The sequence below is a fragment of the Lissotriton helveticus genome, chromosome 3_1 (assembly GCF_964261635.1).
Source record: "Lissotriton helveticus chromosome 3_1, aLisHel1.1, whole genome shotgun sequence".
Lineage (NCBI taxonomy): Eukaryota > Metazoa > Chordata > Amphibia > Caudata > Salamandridae > Lissotriton > Lissotriton helveticus.
In genome coordinates, this window is record NC_136061.1 from 1,427,705,027 (window position 1) to 1,427,727,454 (window position 22,428).

Here is a 22,428-nt window from a genome sequence, read left to right on the forward strand (position 1 = left end):
AGTGGAAGAGGCATTTCTGGCAGGTTTTCCAGAGATGCCTACAAATATGCAGTGTACAATGTTGTCACCCACAAAGGTGAAGAGGGTTCTACCAAATGCGGTTTAGTTTTGTCAGCACTCAACTGGTTGAAGGCATTCAATATCCAATTAGCAGCAACTGGCTTGTTTCTTTTTCCCAAAAACTACCAGAATCATGGCACAGGGATGCAGGAGGACCATAATGTATAGTTTTTACTGAACATGAAATATGGAAAACATATTTCATCCAGGCTAGCAAAAGCGGTTATCTTTACCAACAGCTTTTTTCGAAGGGCGTAGGAAACATGAGGGAACAATAATCAGAGTTGCTGGCAATAAAAATATATTAAACAGAAGTAAAAAAACTTACTGTACACTTTTCAGGAGAAGGTGGTACATCAAAAGCCTCATTTATATGATTATCCAATTCTTGCTGACAGTGTATGTGGTTAATTTGGTTGACATTGTTCTTTTTAGATTGTTTGGGAGGCAACGCAGGTGGTGGCACATCTGCAGCATTATCTTGGGATCTAGATAAAAGAAAAGATTTGACACTTTAACCTCATCTAAAGGTGTGATTGAAACTAAAATCATGCAGTGTTTTTACACTTGTCTTTCAAGTATATGCATTTAATTGCGAAGATATTAAGTGCAACATGTGTCTGTCGAGCACAGCACCATTCAACTTAAACCGGACAGTTTAAATGAAAAATAGAACCGTTTGTTAAATTAATCCATCAAAATGAAACCCACATATGAAAGCACCACAAATGGACACTTTAAAGTCAACCTTTTCATAAATTAAAAGCAGCTTGAGTAGCAAATATTCGCCCCACCTCTGCAATTAAGAGTAAAAACTTTGCAGCACAGATCAATCATCATAAATAAAATGATACTGACATTCTATAACACAGTCTGTAGATACATGTCGAAGGCGGAAAAAGACCAAGTCCGAGAAGCAAGAAGACCTACAGATATCCTGGATGAATTTTGGATTCCACCACCTATACTCCTCTGCATGGCAAAAAAGAGAGTAAGAGGCACACCAAACAAGAAGTGATGCAGATGCTGAAAGGACAGGTGAGGTACGCTCACCAGTCGCAAACTTATATGTGAGTCTCAGGGAAGAGAACACCTGAAAAAAAAGGAGCTATACAATCGCGGTGTGTCTCCTTATCACAGAAGTTATTTCCTGGTAATGAAGAGTAAAATCAAGGCTTGAGAGATTCTATTCCAGAGTCAAACTACCAAGCTGTAAAGACTCTGCCGGCGACATCCCATCAGGCCAGCTGGTTTTAGAACTGAGAAGCAGGAGCCCATCCTAAACACTAAGGGAAAATAACAGAAGCAGGCTAGGATTTGTTAGGATTAATTTGATTGGTAATTTCTTAAGGTCAATATGTTGCACGCAGGCTGATTCCTATTGACAGTATGCAATAGTGTGCTTGATATCATATTCCCAAATTTAATTAATCCGGGAGTTTGTGACATTTACCAGGCTAGCAAAGTTAAAGGGAAAGTGAATGCTGGAAAAAACAATCTGCCCACCACGCACACAAATTGACCTGCTTTGTCCTGGCACAGTCACACACAATAAAAGAATAAAAAGCCGTAATTGAATACTGAAGAAACACAGGGTATGTGGTATAATTTATGGACTTTTTAGACAAAGCTTTGCAGCACTCCCAGAGCGTGCCACAATTTCAGCCAAACTTAATGAGAGTGTGTGTCACTACTTAATAAGATGAATCAAAGACTGCGGTCCTAGTCTAAGCTGTTCATAGAACAGCATGAACAAAACTCTAAAAGGATCTCTTGCCAACGGTTTGGTTACTTGGAAGAATTTAAGGCACAACCCTGTGGAACATAATGGGTATGCAACAAATTATGTACAATGTACTACTGTCCTAAAACATACTAACTAGTACACACTCAAGAGGAAACTGTAGTGCCATGACAAAGGCATTGAAAAAGTTACTTACTATTTGGAAAAACGCAAGGGTAAAAATTGGGCTTCAGGATTACGGTCTTATTGCAAATGCTTATTGTAAGACACCCAATACATTCTACAGCATTCAAAGGATGTTCATCAATAGGGAACCTCTGGGGCAAAAGGCTCTGGGACAGACTGGGCTTGGACGCAGGCAACATGAAGCAGAAGTAGAGTCTGCTCAATAGAGATGGTTTTGTTTGCTTTTTAAAACATCAAGACAGATCAATGTTCTCTCAGGTAGGAGCAAATTGCAGACAGTATATAATAAAGTCTGTATTACCTCAAACTGGCTCAAGACTTATTGGCTGTGAAAAGGCTTGCATATGAAGAAAGACTCACATTTTGCCTGAAAGCAAGTGTCGATAGAAGATGAAGCATGATGCAGTTAGTCCAAAGCTTTATTCGGTCTGCATTGATCATAATAGCACATAAAAACGCACAAGAAATACATGCTAAAACTATACAGTCCATCATAAAAGGACAGACTAATATTTCATATACAATTGCCAATGCAAATTACTAAACCATTTTAAACCCTTTACATAGACTGTGTTTAACAATCTAAGGGTATTAACTCATAAGGGAGGGAGACTAAACTTTAACTGACCTTTGAAGTGCATTATTTACAAAACATCATTTTTTATAAAAGAAAGGCAACTAATATAATATGATAAAAGTTCTCAAGCCAGCTAAGTGCACAAAAGAGGAGAGGAAGATATGTTCGTTCTCCTTTTTTTCTGCGTCTTACGGCACATGATAAACTAGCGACACCAAAACAAATCAAGGGGGAAGACAACATTCGCAAGTACATCAGGGCTGGCTTCACTTGTGCAACATTACTCTGCTCTGAAAGTGGCAAAATATATTTTTTCCGTAGGTAACTATAAAATTCACACACAAAATAAAGTTTAAAAGATCGTGTTCTGAAAAATCATCACAAGAGCAAGGCTTTGGAGAACCCGGGACAGATAGACACCAATGGATGTAATTAAACTTGATCCTAATTAAAAGAAAACGATGGTGTGGGTTATTAATATAGGTCCAATGGGGTTGTTCTAAGATCCCTGGGCTCAATATTGAGTATTGCCATATAGTGGGCTTGGTGAGTTCTCCGTTTTCCCTTTCTGCTAACCTCCTGGCTACAACTAGTGATTGTATGTCTCTCACCTCGTTCAAGTGTATCTGTCTAGAGTGTTTACATAGCTCTTAGACCCCTAGATTTGACAACTGCTCTGAGACGTAGCCCAGACAAGGAATGTCAAAGACCCTGTCAAGCCTCATACAGTCTTCTTAAACAAACTGGTTGTTGGTTGGAATGGGACTAGACCATTTTTTAACCTCATTATTAGAGGGGCCATAGCTATAAGATCAGAAATATATCCCTGCCCAATTTCTTCACGTACCATGAATGACGGGGTACAGGGGGACATTTATTCTCAGACACCTGCAGATTGCAGGGATCCTTATAACCCCAAACATCACTACCATTATCAATATAGACGTTCAGTAATGGACAAAACGGTTTAGTCCCCAATCGCCTGGCGAAGTCCATTGTGGCTCCTGCTGTTCTGGCCAAGATGTTTTTTTTTGAGTGTTTGATGAGACACCCATGACCCGCTTTCATCAAACAAGACACATGATGCAAGGTTCTCAAACAACTGAGTAGATTCTACATCAATTTTTTTTTGTCTGGATCCAAAACCTTGGAGGGTTCGGATGAGCATAGTTTATATTCCTACACACCTACCCTAAAGGGTGTCTTGGTTAGTGCTCATAGTTCTTGCTAAGATAAATTTTCATTCTTGTACTTCTGAAGAGATTTTTGTTCAAAATGTTTCTTAATGTGTGAATGAGTTTGTATGGAGCAGTTAACAGCTTTCTGCTTCTGGTTTACTTCCTCGCCATATGTTCGCATCCTCTGCCAAGTGAGGATACATAATTTCCAGGGGAGATTCAGTGAGATTCAATCGAAGAGTCCCAAAATTCCAGACTAATAAAAGTACTGGGCCACAGGGTGAATGGGTGAGATGACCATGGTTTGGGATAGACTGTTCCCCATGAGCAGCAGTCAGTAGGCCGAAAGGGCTGATTTACAGTTGGCTTTTGAAAAACAGAAAAACTTTGGAAAAGTTTGATGGCCAGGCGTCGGGTTTGATGGCGCAGTGTGTCAAACGTTTCCCATACTGTCAGCTACCACTTTGACAGTGGTTCTTGCGAATCTATAGGGATGTCTGCAGGGCCAGTGGAAATCTCTAAATTTGGGTGGCGGAGTTAAGCAGGGTGGCAGACATAATGTCCCCTGTCAGCCTTTACTCCTTTTGCCAAACCCTAAATCAGGTCCTCTTTCCTCTTATCCAGAGTGGCAGGTTGGGAAAACAATTATGGTTTAGAACGCTACACCAAGGTATTGGCTATTTGCAAGCATTCGCCCCATCAAGGTGACCTCGACCTTGCCCAAGGGCCGGATCGCTCCCCCTGCCGCCAACAGTTCCTCCTGTTCGCACTCACCCCCACTGCTGATTCCAGTAGTGTTCGAGCCTCCTGTGCCCTGCACAGCACTCTGCCTGCGGTTTGTTTTTTGTGATTGGTAATTGTGATTGTTGGTATTCATACTCTGCCCATTGCTGTATTTTCCGTGTCCATACTCTGCTCACTGTTCTACTTTTGATTGCCTCGCTTTTCTCGCCGCTTCCCCCGTTACAGGTTTCCCGCTGCTTCCCTCGCGCCCACGCCCCGTCGCCGCCCGCACCCGCCTCCCAGCTGCTCCTCCCTCCTCCTCCGCCCTAAATGGCGACCACCACCCGGACGTGCAGCGGGCGCGCCGATGACGCGCCAAAGGCAAGCCCGTCTGCGCCCGTCCACGCCTGGACCGCGCCCAGCGCCAGAACCCCTGGACCTCGTAGCCGCCACAAGACCAGACTACACTACGACTCCAGCACCCTCCACGGACTCAACGCCGGACGAGACCACTCCTGCTACCGGGCCATCCCAAAGCACACCCAAGGGCCCTTCACCTGCCGGAACTGCTGCTTCACCAGCATCCAGCCCGCCAAGCCATCAACCAGAGAACCCAACCACCTCCGTTGCATCCTCCTCAACACCCGCTCCGCCCGCAAGCATACCATCGAACTCTGGGACCTCCTAGACTCAACCACCCCTAACGTCGCCTTCCTGACGGAGACCTGGCTGAACGACACCTCGGCACCAGACATCGCCATAGCCATCCCTGAGGGCTACAAGATGTCCCGCAGAGACCACACCAACGGAGTGGGAGGGGGAATCGCCATCATCCACAAGGACACCCTCAGAGTCTCAACCAACACCGGCGACACCCTCACCACCGCCGAGCACTTGCACTTCCAGATCCACACTGACCCCAACACCACCCTCAGAGGAACTCTCGTCTACAGACCACCCGGGCCCCGGCCACAGTTCAGCGACGCCATCGCCGACCTCATCAGCACCCACGCACTCGCCTCCACGGGCTACACTCTCCTCGGGGACCTGAACTTCCACCTCGAGAACAACAACGACACCAACTCCACTGCCCTGATCGACAACCTCGGACTCAAACAGCTCGTGACAACACCCACCCACGCCGCTGGACACACACTGGACCCCATCTTCTCCGCAAGCCCCCACGTCTCCTTCAACCACACCACCGAACCCCACTGGACCAACCACAGATGCGTCCACTTAACCTTCAAGAAACCCACCACGCACCACCGCAACCAACAGTTGCCACGCCGCTGCTGGGGCAAGGTCACCTAGGACCAACTGACCACCACCCTCGCCCTGAGACCACCCGCCGACCCCAACACCGCCGCCATCAACCTCAAACAGTGGATCAACAACTGTGCCGACACCCTCGCCCCACTCAAGGCCTCCGCCACCATCCACACCAACAAGAAAGCCGCTTGGTTCACCGAGGACCTCCGGACCTCCAAGCACACCTGTTGGAAGCTAGAGAAGAAATGGCTCCACGACCAAACTCCAGACAGCCACACAGCCCACAAAAACGCCACCCGCATACACCACCAACTCATCAGTACCACCAAGAGGACCGCCTTCAAGGGCCGCCTAGACAACAACGCACACAACACCAAAGAGCTCTTCAGCATCGTGAAAGAACTCTCCAACCCCAGCTCCAACACCAACGACATCCCACCATCACAAGACCTGTGCGACTCACTGGCCACCTTCTTTTACTGCAAGATCACCAACATCCACAACAGCTTCAACTCCAACACCCCCACACCCACCGAAGAGACCACCACCCATGCAACCTCCACCAGCACCAGTCGCCTGACCACCTGGTCCAACGTCAGCAACGAAGACACCATCAAGACCATGAACTCCATCCACTCCGCATCCCCATCTGACCCATGCCCTCACTACGTCTTCAACAAAGCCAGCACAACCATCGCACCCCATCTCCGGAAAACAATCAGCACCTCCTTCGGGACCGCAACCTTCCCGGAGAGCTGGAAGCAGGCAGAGATCAACGCCCTACTGAAGAAACCCAAGGCAAACCCCAAGGACCTCAAAAACTTCCGGCCCATCTCCCTGCTCCCCTTCCCGGCGAAAGTCACGGAGAAGATTGTCAACAGACAGTTGACCCGCTACCTCGCAGACAACATCCTGGACCCATCCCAGTCCGGCTTCCGCAGCAACCACAGCACCGAGACCGCCCTCATCGCCGCCACAGACGACATCAGGATCCTGATGGACATAGGAGAAACAGCCGCCCTGATCCTTCTGGACTTATCAGCAGCCTTCGACACGGTCTGCCACCACACCCTAACAGCACTCCTCCATGATGCCGGAATCCAAGAGAAGGCCCTGGCCTGGACCATATCCTTCCTCTCCGGCAGAACCCAGAGCGTACGCCTCCCACCCTTCTGCTCCAAGACCACCAAAATCATCTGCGGCGTCCCACAGGGTTCCTCCCTCAGCCCGGCGCTGTTCAAAATCTACATGGCACCACTCGCCCACGTCGCACGACAACATAACCTCATCATCTCCTACGCCGACGACACCCAGCTGATCATATCACTCACCAAAGACCCCCACACCGCCAAAGTCAACCTCCACAGAGGAATGAAGGCCGTCGCAGAATGGATGAAGGACAGCAGGCTGAAGCTGAATTCAGACAAGACAGAGGTCCTCATCCTATGCCCCACCCCATCAGCCTGGGACCACTCCTGGTGGCCAACATCGCTAGGAGCAGCCCCAGAACCCACCGACCACGCACGCAACCTGGGGATCATCCTCGACTCCGCCCTCTCCATGACAAAGTAAGTCAACGCCATCTCCGCGTCCTGCTTCAACACCCTCCGAATGCTCCGCATGATCTTCAAATGGATCCCCTCCGACACAAGAAGAACCGTCACCCAGGCCCTCGTCATCAGCAAACTGGACTATGGGAACGCCCTCTACGCAGGAACAACAACCAAGCTTCTGAGACGGCTGCAATGCATCCAGAACGCCGCGGCACGAATGATCCTCGACGCCCCCCGATGCGGCCACATCAGACCCAACCTGAGAGGCCTGCACTGGCTCCCCGTCAACAAGAGGATCATCTTCAAACTCCTCATCCACGCACACAAAGCCCTACACAATGCCGGACCAGCATACCTCAACAACCGACTCAGCTTCTACACCCCCCCCCCCCTGCAGCCTCCGCTCTGCCAACCTCGCCCTCGCCACAGTTCCTCGCATCCGGAAAACCACCGCCGGCGGCAGATCCTTCTCCTACCTCGCCGCCAAGACCTGGAACACTCTCCCTACCAACCTACAACCAACCCAGGACTTGCTGGCCTTCAGAAGAGTTCTCAAGACCTGGCTCTTCGATCAGTAGCAGCCCCCTACCCCCCCATAGCGCCTTGAGACCCTCACGGGTATGTAGCGTGCTTTACAAGTGGATTGATTGATCAACTTTCGTGTGTTTAATTGTTATTAGTATGCCTCGAAACTTGAGACCAGTACAGCTTTCCAGGCTTCCTAAAGGACAATGTTTGTGAATTCCGAAAAGTAGTAAATTTGCATCCATTCAAGGAGTACTTCTATGGGTGCAAATCTGCTACTTTTTTGGCAAACCTGTCACTATTAATAGTTAACTTTGTGATCCAAAAAATTAACATGTTAAAAACTCCTCAGGCGAACGAGAAAAACCGACACAGAAATAGCAGACCAGACTAATGTTATACAGACCAAACTACCAAGCCAGGAATGCATTTATTAGAGAGGTGTCAAACTTACAATTGCTCTATACTCCGAGTACTCCTTGGATGCAGAACTAAAATTGCTTCAACTCCACGGCACTGAGGATGATCTACAGTTCAAGTATCGGATTACAGTTGTTTTAGTTATCCTCAAGAATTTTAATTTGTAAAGAGCAGTACAACACAGAGGTTTCGTGCCGCTATTGATGACTTTCAGAGATACAATAATCAGGAGATTATGAAAATAACCAGTTTTTGATTGTGTTGCCAGGAGAGAGCAATGTTGTGGAGGTTGCTAAGAAATGATTCTTAATCACGCAAACTAAATTCATCATGAAACTCCCAAAAATAAAATTGGACCCAACGCCGCCCCCCCCCCCCCCCTCCTCCCTCCCCGAGTCTTTAAGATTGCTTCACCTGCAGGAAATGTAATGCTCCATCTGGATGTCTTCCCTACATGTTTTTAATTGCACTCTTTTAAATACCTGTTGGACTCCGATTCATACTTTTGATACATTTTTCAGATGACCATAGAGAACCATGTCTCATCCATAATGTTTGTCTCTTTCGATTCAACTGTAGGAACTGAGGCGGAAACATTTCTATTAGTTCTTATGCTCACCTTAGTATGTCTAATAACCCTCACTAACTTGAAGGATTAGATTATGGTTTACTATTCAGTGAGACGGAAATGGTTTCTATTACTAAGAGGTGAAGATAATATTTTACTATCACACGCAAGTTGGAAAGCACCAAACAAATTCATTGGGAAATCACTGGGCTCCTTCTTTGGCATCCTGAAAAGACCATGAACTAAGAGAATCACAGCACTAGCATGCCCTATTGTATCACTCATACAACAATATACTTTATAAAATTATCTAGTGGTGTCTCCACTCCATCACCTACGTAGGTACGTGGTCTGGAACTCATGCATCCCCCCTCCCTCTTTTCATTTCATTTGGAGTATGACTAAGAAAGAAACGGCATAGTTCATTCCGCTTTGGCAACACTATTACAAGATATGTGATTTTTGTTATCATATCTTTCAACAGATCGCGAACTCCTCTTTTGTAGCGGTCTTATTGTTTTGGTCCACCATAACCAATAAAGACAATAGAACAAAAAAAAACAGAAATGATTCCTAATTAGAGAGGCCAGAACAAAAAATCCCTGCCGCCAACCTAATCATTCTAAAATCAAGAAATCAAAGAATGAAATGACTGACTGTGGAACATGTATGGAGACTTCCTAAATAGTAAAGACTCTTTCTAGCTGCAGATTCCTTACCTTAGTATAATCCTCAGGTGTCAGACTGGATCCAGAAATGTTTACCAAGCAGCACCACTGTGTGCCGGTAGGTGGCCCCATTCTGCTCCACGTGGCCAGAAATTAAATACGCAGAGCTTATATGGACTCCACCCCAACGCGCTGATGTCAGTTTCTTTTTCGCAAATTTCAAAGCTAGAAGCATGGAGCCACAAAGAGCACTGACCACTGGTGTGTGACACTACTAGGGCCCTTAAAGGGGGACAGTCCCTTACTCTGAAATCCACTCAGAGAGCGGGGAGGATGGGTGGGTAGGAAGAAAATCTGTGGCTAGACAGAGTCTCTACCAGGTAAGACGTTACTGAAGTTAAGTAACCTGTTCACCTGATGTAGACTTCTAGCTGCAGACTCCTTACTTTAGAATAGATACCCACGCAATACCTGCCAGGAGGTTGGATAGCAATATGGATTTAAACTAGAAAATACTGTAGGACTAAATGGGTAAAATGCCCGTCTCACTGGATCTGACTGGCCAGACAGCAGTGCTTCGTAAATGTGTGCAGGAAGGCCCACATTGCTGCCTGACATATATCCAGGAGAGGCACTCTGCGAGCTAAGGCAGTGGTCGCAGTTTTGGATCTGGTAGTGTGAGCACACAATCTTTCAGGAGGTTGCTTTTTTAGCCACTGCATAGTGAGATGGTCCGCTTCTGTCCCACCTTCCCTTATTTGGCTGCGACACACCCCATAACGAGTTGATCATCCACCCGGAACTCTTGTGTGGTCAAGGTAGAACGACAACTCTCTTGTTGGGTCCAGCCGACGGATTCTCTCCTCTCCTTTAGATGGGTGAAGACAAATGTAAATGGTAGGGAGGGTGATGTACTGGCCTACATGAAAGGGAGTTACCACCTTTGGGAGGAAGGATGCTCTAGTCTGAAGGTATGGCGGCTGAGATGGCAAGGCCCACAAACTCACTGAGACTCCAGGTAAATGCTACTGGCACTAGAAAGGCCGTTTTGATGGTAAGGAGCCCGATAGAACAGTTATGTAATGGCTCAAATGACGAACACATGAGGAATCTGAGGGCTAAATTAGGGTCCCACTGTGGAATTATGAAGGGTGGAAGGGGGCCGTATTTTTCCCTGGGATGTTCATGCGCCCATGTAGGCATCCGTGCCAGGACACTGCGGCCTCCCGGATCCGTGAGGCATGACAACTCTTCCTCCGGCACCCTAGGGCACAGGATCACAGTGGGTGGAGAAATTTGTGGTAGTGGAGTACGTTTTCCACAGTCACGTAGGCATTGGGTAAATCTTATACAAATAGTACTTAGCAAAGGTCTGGCCAGAAATCACAACTCTGCCCCAGTCATCACAAAGGAATGCATAATGCAATCCCTGAAAGGTAACTCATGTATCCAAATATATATTTAATTTCAGTAAAGTAACTGAGAAATGACTGCTTAATGGGAGTCTTGCCGCCCCTCATGGTGGTGTACTGGGTTGTTTTCTGGGTCCACTGGGGGGCAGAGATTATATATTGTCATTTTTTATTTTTTAGTAATATCAAAATGTGAACAATGCCCACAGTCACGGTGACGAAGTCACTTGTGTCCTACTTAATTTGTGTGATGATTAGGGTGGTGGCAGTCCAGCCACTGGCCGTCAGTGAGGACACATTGCATATGTGGATCAGCAGTGAGGGTCATTGGTAGAACCAAGTAACATATTCGGACAGAACTGGGTCATGGGTCAAAACATAGTCCAGGATCGTGGAATTTGGATTCTGAAAGGAACTAGTTGTGTCTGAAGCATCCAGATTGTTACTCCTTCGAAAGCATGACTGATTTCTTGGAGAACTGAGTCTGCAGTGAATCAAGGCTTGAAGGACTGTCCACTGATGCTTCCTGGATTGCCGAGATGGACTGAAAACTATGAATGTGGGTAAATGTTTGGGCCTCTTATAGCCTGATATGACAAAGGCAGGTTCAGCTGGATACTTGGTACAGGCTGACTGCCTCAATCTTACCATCCTATCAGAGGTAGTGACCTATTGAGAAGTCTACCGAGTTCATTTAACATCTGCAGTTTGCTTAATTCAATTTTTTTTAAAAACAGTCCATGGCCTTGGTGATTAGATGGTGGTGTGGGGAGTATTTCAGTGCATCGTTTTAAAACCCTACCTGTAATTTTTTGAAACGTTATTTTCCACTACCTTCCACCCACATTTTAGCCTTGGCTGTCCACTCTGGAATCTGTATACTCAGTGGACTAGTAAAGCTTTGTCATGTTTCAGGGCAGTACGTGTGATAAACATTCAGCTATAATTAGGAAGCACAATAGTCATGTTACTGTGATATCTGCAGCTACTTAAATAATATTATGTAGCAGAAAATCCAATATTACTGCACACAAAAAGCACAATTGATGGATACATTGCACCCGTGTCGGACCCAGAGAAAAACGACGTAATTCTACACTTGCTGCCAGCAGTCTTTCTCATACAGTACATCGTAATCTGTGCGTTAATGGCACATCAAAGTATTGACACTGTGGGGTTTCAGTGGCAGTGTTCCATAGCTCAAGAATGAACCACAGGGCATTCAATTTCCATCATTAACCCGAAGGGGGATGCTAAGCTGATTCCACCCACTTCTCCCTAAGTGGTGGCCTTGGGTGAACTAGGCAAATAGACTATAAAACGACACTGGCAAAGTGGCACAGGTTTAATCTATGTCCCCGGCTGATGAAGAGCCAAACTAGTCTCATCCACCAACCATTCTAGCTCTGATAAAGACTGCTGAAGGCAGGATAAATTAACGATACGAAGAGGTTCCGTTTATTTGCATCAAACTCAACCCTTTGGAGTGGTGTTGAAGAATTGGTAGGTGTTTTCAAGCCTTCGAGAAACTTTTAGCAGCGGAACTGACATGTAGCCAACTATGCGCAGCGGAGAGCACAATGGTATACCTGAAAAGGCTGCAATATCAACTTATCAATAGATTCTGCAAACACACTACTTACTCCTTAATGCTTGGTTGAGAGACAAACTTTGAATTTAAGTTTATACAACCCATCTCTTCCGGTGGAGAATAAAATATTGAGTGATGTCTGAGCTCGGTTTCCCTTCCTGACCTCTTCGTACTGGGGTAACTGTTTGACAATGTTCAGTATTCTGTCCATCATGTGTTCGTTTTGCAGGCAGAAAGTTTGCCAGGCTTAAAGAGTAGCTGACATAATGTGCCAGGCAGAGAGTATGCCTGGTTTTAAAGAGTTTCAGAAATCATGCATGACAGGCAGAAAGCGTGCTATCCTTATAGTGCGCCAGACATAATGCATGCCAGGCAGAAAGTGTGCCACGCTTGAGGAGAGATGTGTGCCATGCAGAATGTAGTGTGGCAAGCTTAAAGTGTCCCCACCAGGCATAAAGTGTGCCAGGCATAAAGTGCACCAGGCATAAAGTGCGCCAGATATATGGTGTGCCTGGCATAAAGTGAGGCAGATATAAGGTGTGCCTCCTGAAAGTGGGTGAGTCCCTAGAAGTGGGTAGAGGTGTGGCACACAGCTTGTCCTGTGCAAGAGCTGGCAGATGATAAAACCTGGAGGAAATGAGGGCAGAATATAAAGGAGAAAGGGAAGAAGGGGGCATAAGCGGATGTATGAATTCTGGTAGCTGTGCTCTAGGTTTTAAAAAGCACACAGCCACACCAGCTCCTTGCTTGTACTGACTGACACATAATACTCCTGGTGCAATCTACCCATGGAAAAGCAGCCAATTTTGGCTTTTGTGGGCAGAGGTAATGCAGGATTTTCAGTGCAATCAAGCATTCATCACCTTCTGCCATAGCAAATTGGGTGGCAAAACCCTTCCTCACATTTCACACTAATAACCTGTGAAAACGATTTTAGTGTCAGTAGTTGCTTCCTGTTTGCACTGTTTAATGACCAAGTTATAGTTTGTAGGCAATTGTGATGCAAAGAGTGAGCGCAACTTGAGATCAACTTACAATATGCCCACATAAAATATGGCACAAAATCCCTCTTCCGAACTCCCTGAGGCCCAACACTCCTTCTCATCTCTGTCCTCCCAGAGGCCCTCCTGCTCTTGCTATCTGCCCTGCCCCCTCCTCCCTCCTGTACCCTCAGGTCCACTTCTCTCTGTCCTCCCTGAGGCCTCCCTCGCTCCTCTTCCCGCCTCGAATGTGTTTGCTAAGCCGGAAGATGGTTGCGATGGTGCAATGGAAACTAAACTTGTGTGCTCCCATAACGGACAGGCACTTCTCCGCACATTTTAGCATTATTTCGAAAGAAGCTGCGGCATGAAAAACATGTCCCTTATAACCTTTCAATCTTTCAGATCGCATGCTCCAAATTTCACAGACAGTTTTGTAAAAAGCACGGCCTTTTAACAAAATTGCCAATTTCGCAATTATTTTGCAAAACCCGAAATCCTGGAGGGTCTTTATAAAAAAACATATGTGCAATAGGGGATTTGAAGAACGATGGCTGATCTGGCAACCACAGAAATGTAGAGATGGCAGAAAGATAGCCTTTCAAAGTGCCAAAAGAAAACTGCTGGGCTAAGAAAATAATTAATAACAGAACCTGAGAAAGGGGTGCAGAAAGAGGATCAACTGATCTGTCTGCACGCCATGCCACAAACTTGCTCCAACAGCAGGCGTATACTGTCTTGGTGGAGGAATGCTTGGCTGCCAATATAACATAGAAGACTTCAGGAGGAGGGTCTAAAGTTCTCAACTATCGCCGCTCCATCTCCCCACATGAAGACTAAGAGTTTTCAGGTTCAGGTGCAGAACCCTGCCCTGTTGCTGTGACAGAAGATCCTCCTGAAGAGACAGCCTGATCGGAGGACCCATGCTCCTGCTCAACAGCTAGAAATACCAGACTCTTTGTGCCCAAATCGGAGCACAAGGATGGTTTGAGCCTGGTCGTCTTGATCTTCTTGAGAAGTCTGGGCAGGAGTGGCATTGTAGAAAGGTGTATACGAGGCCTGAGCCACACTCAAGATGATACTTGTCTCAGAGAGAGAGTCGCCTTGGAAACTACAGTGCGCAAAACTGCTGACATTGTGCATTTGTGATAGATCTAATCAAGGCTTTCCCCCATTCTAATTTAAAAACTTTTTATTGGCATTTTGAACCAACATAGGCATTATTGGCAACTCAAAGTAACTTTTCCACACCACCAGGCATCCCCCCGTCCCCTCCCCTCCACCCATCGGCTTTCCCCATTCTAGGAAGAGAACTTCAGCCACCTTGGGATGGCGACGCCATCTGTGATCCACTAGACATTGAAAGCTGAGTTTGTCCGCCATGGTGTTCAAGGAGCCCACCAGGTGTTGAACAATCAGGGATATGCCCTGCTGTTCCAGCCATGTCCAAAGGCGCAGAGCTTCTTGACAAAGAGACTACAACCCCAGCCCACCAGGTTTGTTGAAATACCACATGGCAGTGGTGTTGGCCTTGCACACCTGTACAATTATTGCCCTGATTAATGGAAGGAAGGCTTCAATGCCAGTCGGATAGCTCAGACCTCCAACAGGTTGAGGTGGAGTATGGATTCCACTGCAGACCCGAGTGCTCTGATCTTCACCTCTCTCAGATGCCCGCCCCATCCCAGAAGTGACGCATCGGTCCCTACAGTCAGCTCTGGTTGGGGAAGGGAGAGGGTCTGCTGCTTACCCAATTGCAGTTTGTTAGACAACACTGCAGGCCTTTTGCAGTTCTATGTCAGGACCCGGAGGCGAGGATTATGCTTCTTTTCTTAATTTTTATTGCTCAGCAGCCATGAAAGTTTATCATTAACATCAGAACAGGCTTAATATACAATAACCCTTGGGAAACAATAAAGTTACAGAACCAGACAGTCCACATCCAATCAGGCGTCAGCATGGAGTATAACCCTCCTAGTCCCCTGTCGGTTACCCTCTTGCTTTGTTGCTCGCAGCCGTGCTAGTCTTCGGCCCTTTTTATCTCTACCTTATTGTGTGTGACTGTATGCACTTATCCAAATAGTTTTTCCTTTGCAGCAAGGTGAGAACACCTCCTTTTCTTTAGCGGCTGCAGTAACACTCCAACGCTCCTTTCGCAGTCACTCCTGAGAAACCAAGCTGAGTGAGTTAGCCACCTCAGAAGCGGGTCAGGCAGCGCAAGGAGGGCTCTTTGGCAACCCTTTTGTAAAGGAACTTACTAAATTTGTCTCTAAATTTAACTCTCTGAACAAAGCCCAATCTACTGTTAAGTGTATTTTCAACAAAGGTGTTTTCTCTGGTGCCGTCCGTGGTAGGGGGGCTTGGGCCAGCCATGGTCGGGGGGCTAAGCTGGCCGTTCCCAGTACTCCTCCGGAAGACGACAGTCTTCACAGCGTGCACAGTGGCTAGGCTCCTCTTTCTTCGGAGGGCTTTACCCCACCAAAGGGTGATCGCGCCCCAGAGGTCACCGCAGCAAATGGGCCACCTCCAAATCTCACCGTGAGTCTTTTTTTCACTTCTCGTACGCAGTTGGGGGGGGGGGACGCCTAACACTAATCGCAGACAAATGGAGCACACTTGTGTCGGACACCTAGATGCTCCAAACCATTCAGGGGTTTCACATAGAGTTCTACAGCTCCCCATTACAACCAGAACCTACCCTTCTCATCCCCTTCTCCCAACGAGAGGCGTCCTTGATTCAGTGGGTGATTCAGGAGCTTCTGGCAAAGGGGGCAATTTGTCCTACCAACCCCTCCCCGTGGGTTTTTTAAGCAATTAGTTCCTGGTCCAAAAACAGGATGGCAGTCAGTATCCGGTGATCAATCTCCGGGAGGTCAACAAGTGGTTGGTTTACTGCCACTTCAAGATAAAGGGTATACATCTCCTCTACGATTGTCTCTACCCCGACGATTGGATAGTCCATCTGGACCTCAAAGATGCTTATCTCACAGTACCAATTTTTCCCCCACATCACCACTTCCTCCAATTCCAATGGCAGGGCCAGAATTTCGAGTTCACTTCTCTAACCTTTGGCCTGTCATTGGTTCTTTAGTGCTCCAACCAAGGTTCTTAAGCCGGTGATAGAGCACCCGAGAGCGTCATGTATACATAGGATTGTCTACCTAGACAACATGCTCTTAATGAATCAATGCCCAAGGGCCCTATCGAGCAACCTTCAGCTGGCAATCCATCTCTTTCAGTCCCTCGGCTCCATAATCAACCAAGCGAAGTGAAGTTTAAGCCCTTCCGGCGCCACCACCTTCCTGTGGTTTGTGATCAGCTCAAGGGCGGCCACACTGAGCCTTGCGTCTAGGAAGATGGCCAAAATCTGGCAAGAGGTATGGAAAACATTATCGAAAGAGAGGACTTCTCTCTGTCAAATTGCGAGTGTAGTGGGCCTGCGGTCCTCTTCAATTCAGGCCATTTTCCGAGTACTCTCAACTTCCGAGCTCGACAACGTTTGAAGGCATCACACCTAATCACGCTCTTACATACTCCCAGTGTGTCCCGCTCTCGGACAATGCCAGGGAGGAGCACCAGTGGTGGCTCTACCACATGTAGGCGTGGAATGCGCACACCATCTTTGGGTCCCTTCCGGATTTGGTAATCAAGTCCTATGCCAGCGGCTCTGGTTAGGGAGCTCGTTGAGGTCAATTTGCCACAGGCAGCGTGTTGTCCACCGCAAAGCAATCCCTACACCTCATGTGCCTGGAATTGATGGCACGTTCCTCTGCAGTCAAGTGCTGGTCCAAGGACAGCATTTAGTCCTGCATTCTGTTGAAGATGGACAACATGGCAGCCATCCACCATAGCCTCGAACACCATGTTTCAGTGACGATTGAGCACCATCCCAGATCAGTCAATTAGATTGTGGATTGGCACTTTCACCACCTCCAAGATGCAAGTCTTTCAAGACCTCTCCTCAATCCGAGGACCGTTCACGATCGACCTATTCGCATCCCATCGGGAACATCAGCTTCCCCAGTACTTCAGTTGGAGGCCGTACCCAGGGGCAGTCGCAACCGATGAGTTCTTACAGGATTGGCCTTGGAGCAGGGATATGCCTTTCCTCCATTCGCGATGATCATGTGTCTGACGGCTCAGGTATGCAGGCAGAAGGTGGAAATGGTGCATACCCTGATCTGAAAGTCAGAAGCATGGTTTTCAGTTCTGATAGAACTTTCTTGGGCTTCTCAAACGAGTTAATGGCTTGGAGGATTACAGGGCGAGATGGCCGGTGCCTGGCCTACCGCAACATGCTACAAAACTTCTCTCTCGAGCATGGGCTGATAGCACCGTCATGAGAAATCGCTCAGCCTGGTCTTGGATGGGTGGGTTGGTGTCTGCTGCGGAGTCTGGATCCCGTGGGGACAGACGTGCACATCTTGAACTTTTTAGCCTCCTTAGTGGCTGAGGGAATGGCCTACAGATTGGTCAATACTTTTAGATCTGTGATCTCTGCAGGCCATGGAGCTATTGGGGCTCCCACGTGGGGGAACATCCACTGGTCAGAAAATTGGTCTGGGGCATCAGGTTATCCTTACCCCCAGAACCCAGGTACTCCATTCTTTGGGACAAGAACAACATTCTCAACCTTTTATCTTTATGGCCAGGCAATCGATACCTTTCCCTGAAACAATTATCAGCCAAACTAGCCATTCTGTTTTGTTTGATTTCATGCTGGAGGTTCTCGGATGTTCGAGCCCTGGATATCACGGGGAGATAGTTTACTCCAGAAGGGGTTACCTTCAATGTTTCCAGACGGACTAAGACTCAGTCCTGGGTGATTTCCTATACGGTCTTCCCACAGGTCCCAAGCTGTGCGTTGTGTGTTGCATCAAAGCTGAGCTACGCACTCATGGGGAGAGGCCACTTTTGTTTGCATTAAGGTAGCGCTTCCGGGCAGTCTTCTCACCAACCATCGCGAGATGGGGGAGGTGGATTATGTAGGAGGCAGGTATCAACACCAAAGTCTTTGGTGTATACTTCGGGAGGGGAGCAATGGCATCCAAAGATTTTACATTGGGTGCCTGCTTAGAGGATATTCTAAATGCAGAGGCCTGGTCCTCAGATTCAAACTTTAAAAGGATTTTATTTCCAACCAGTCTCCCCGAATGTTGCCCTAGTAGTGGACAAGGTTTGAACTAGCATAATCCGCGCCTCCGGGTCCTGACAGAATAAACAAGCATTGAAAATGCAATAGGTCTCGCAATAGAAGAGTTTAACTTTTTTCGTTTTGCAAATGGATGAGTGGCGTTGCGTGGATGAGTGGCGTTGCGTGGATGAGTGGCGTTGCGTGGATGAGTGGCGTTGCGTGGATGAGTGGCGTTGCGTGGATGAGTGGAGTGTGAGTGGCGTTGCGTGTGTGAGTGGCGTTGCGTGTGTGAGTGGCGTTGCGTGTGTGAGTGGCGTTGCGTGTGTGAGTGGCGTTGCGTGTGTGAGTGGCGTTGCGTGGGTGAGTGGGGTTGGAATGCAATAGGTTTCGCATTAGAAAAGTTGTAGTTATTGGTCTTGTAAATGACATAATTTATTTATTTTTTCGTTGTTAAAATTGCTAAATTGATGGCTTTGTCATTTACAATGCCAATAGTTATAACTTTTGCGAATGTGACACCTATAGCATTTGGAATGCAACATGTTTTGTATTTACGTGACTTATATGGCAGCTCTGGTCGTTATGCTACATCTCTAGATAGTTTTATCTTTCGCAAATGTGACACCTATTGTAACACAATATGTGTTGTGAGGGTGAGTGAGGGTGAGGGGTTGAGGGTGAGGGGTTGAGGGTGAGGGGTTGAGGTTGAGGGTGAGTGAGGGTGAGGGTGAGTGAGGGTGAGGGTGAGGGGTTGAGGGTGAGTGAGGGTGAGGGGTTGAGGGTGAGTGAGGGTGAGTGAGGGTGAGGGGTTGAGGGTGAGTGAGGGTGAGGTGTTGAGGGTGAGTGAGGGTGAGGGGTTGAGGGTGAGTGAGGGTGAGGGGTTGAGGGTGAGTGAGGGTGAGGGGTTGAGGGTGAGTGAGGGTGAGGGGTTGAGGGTGAGTGAGGGTGAGGGGTTGAGGGTGAGGGGTTGAGGGTGAGTGAGGGTGGGTGAGGGTGGGTGAGGGTGGGTGAGGGTGGGTGAGGGTGGGTGAGGGTGAGGGGTTGAGGGTGGGTGAGGGTGGGTGAGGGTGAGGGGTTGAGGGTGAGTGAGGGTGAGTGAGGGTGAGGGGTTGAGGGTGAGTGAGGGTGGGTGAGGGTGAGGGGTTGATGGTGGGTGAGGGTGAGTGAGGGTGAGTGAGGGTGAGTGAGGGTGAGTGAGGGTGAGTGAGGGTGAGTGAGGGTGAGTGAGGGTGAGGGGTTGAGGGTGAGTGAGGGTGAGGGTGAGTGAGTGTGAGGGGTTGAGGGTGAGTGAGGGTGAGGGGTTGAGGGTGAGGGGTTGAGGGTCAGTGAGGGTGAGGCTGAGGGGTTGAGGGTGAGTGAGGGTGAGTGAGAGTGAGGGTGAGTGGTGGGTTGAGGGTGAAGGGTTGAGGGTGGGTGAGGGGTTGAGGGTGAGTGAGGGTGAGGGGTTGAGGGTGAGTGAGGGTGAGGCGTTGAGGGTGAGTGAGGGTGAGGGTGAGTGTGGGTGAGGGTGAGGGTGAGGGGTTGAGGGTGAGTGAGGGTGAGTGAGTGTGAGGGGTTGAGGGTGAGTGAGGGTGAGGGGTTGAGGGTGAGTGAGGGTGAGGCTGAGGGGTTGAGGGTGAGTGAGGGTGAGTGAGAGTGAGGGTGAGTGGTGGGTTGAGGGTGAAGGGTTGAGGGTGGGTGAGGGTGAGGGGTTGAGGGTGGGTGAGGGGTTGAGGGTGGGTGAGGGTGAGGGGTTGAGGGTGGGTGAGGGGTTGAGGGTGAGTGAGAGTGAGGCGTTGAGGGTGAGTGAGGGTGAGGGTGAGTGTGGGTGAGGGTGAGTGAGGGTGAGGGTGAGGGTGAGTGAGGGTGAGTGAGGGTGAGGGTGAGGGTGAGTGAGGGTGAGTGAGGGTGAGTGAGGAAAGCAAAATAAAATAAAATATGGTGGTTGTGAGTGGGAAGCGGTATACAAACGAGGGAGCAAGAAAGCAAATGGTCTCCGACGAAGTGCTGAGAAAAAATTGATATAGAGTAAACACTTGTATAAAATTCAAAATAAGCTATATATAGATTTGTCACAACTACACAAAAACTATAGTTCATCAAAATGTGCTCCAAGTCGCAGCACAGTGCAAGTGAACAAGTATTAGGTGCATGGAGAAAGTTAATTAAAAAGAGAAACAACGTCTCTTTTTTGGCTTCTACAATAAATTATTTGCAAGGGCACCGACTTCACCCAATGTGAAGGCTGCAATGCATAGAATTATTTGCAAACGGTATCAGTGGAAGCATAAGCGTTTTGACCCCTTGCAACACCTTTTCATGTGTCTTCATCAAGACAAACTAAATGTAGCATACTACAATATAAAAAGGTATAGTTATGGGCCCTACCAATGGCAGCTAGAAGACTATGAACTGCTGAGGTAGCTACACATCTTACCTCTACTACAGCAGTCCAACAGTATCCAGAAGATTAAATAAGAAATATGTTTCATAATACACACAAAATGCAAGTGTTAATGATTAAGTGCCAACGGTCACACCAGTAGACTCCTGCTGAAATTAAGCCCCCAGCCCAAGAACGCGCTCATTCTGGGCGCTGCCTACAAAGGTTCTAAGTAGAAGCAGCGCTTACAAACATTATTGTATCTATTAGTTTGAACAGTTCCACCTGTGCCCGTTAAAGGTTTGTTTAGATAAATGAAAACAACTTTTAAATTCAGAAACGTGAAAACAGAAAATGAATTTACATCCTTCACATTTACAGGTAACCCGCAATCCACCAGGTGCCAATGTTAATTATTTACAGAGGCAAAAAAAAAGAAGGCCAGAGAGACGTGGAAGTGTGCCTTTGTCACAGTGTGTATCGCAGTTTGTCAAAAGGGAAGTAGTTATAACAACGTGCTCAGCTCACTGTGATACATGTTGGAGTGTTGGATATTTCTATTGCCACCCAATTATTAAAGTAAGTCAGTTATTGCGACCTGCACAGTGAGGGGTACCGAATGTGCTTTATGAATTACACTTTATTATGCGTGAATGTGAGGAGCACAGATAGGCATGAAATTCACCAGTAAAAGAAGCGCGGACACAAAAGTGAAAGCGACCTCGACTGCACTGTGTTAATTAGTGGTAAAATCTTCAACAACAGGGGAGGAATGCAGCTGTGTGCCACTGCTCTCTCCCGAGATCCAAACGCCATGGGAAGGAATGTTTAGAGAGGAGTGAAGGGGGCGGGTGAGGAGCCAGTGAACGGAGATAGATTGCAGTGATAAGAAGCAGTACACAGACTGTTTACTGTAGAGCTGTTTGTTAGAAGTATGGGAGCGGTGCTGGGTCTGCCTCCTATTACAGTGAGGGGGCTGGTGTGCTTCCTGTGTGGGCAGCACAAGAGCACAAATGTTGCCGTGGCCCAGACACCTAGGATGAATAACATAATAAGCAGAACACAGATAACTTACACTTTTGGGTGTTAAAAAACGGAAACAGCATATTCCTTAAGTAATATGTATTACAACATGCCCAGAGTAAGCGCCAGGAATTAAACGCCAATGTGCGCACCGGTAAACCCCGGCTGAAATTAAGCCCTAGCACAAGAACACGCTCAGTATAGGCCCTGTCTACAAAGGTTCGAACTAGAAGCAGCGCTTGCAAACATGATTGTATCCACAGTGAGAACAGTTACAACTGTGCCAGTAAAAGGTTTGTTCAGATAAATGAAAACAAACTTTTAAATTCAGAAACGTCAAATCAGAAACTAAAATTAGATCGCTTCACATTTACAGGTAACCCGCAATACCTCAGATGCTAAATTTTAATTATTTACAGAGACAAATTAAGACGAGGCCAGAGAAAGGTGGG

General features: G+C 47.5%; 1 protein-coding gene across 1 annotated transcript in view; it reads right to left on the reverse strand.

Moving 5' to 3' along the window:
• Positions 1–22,428, reverse strand: part of PTPN4 (protein tyrosine phosphatase non-receptor type 4) — a 1,253,225-nt gene that overhangs the window by 677,900 nt on the left and 552,897 nt on the right. The window contains exon 16 of the mRNA XM_078682081.1: positions 389–548. Within this exon, the coding sequence (XP_078538207.1) occupies positions 389–548 (160 nt within the window). The remainder of the gene's footprint in view (positions 1–388; positions 549–22,428) is intronic.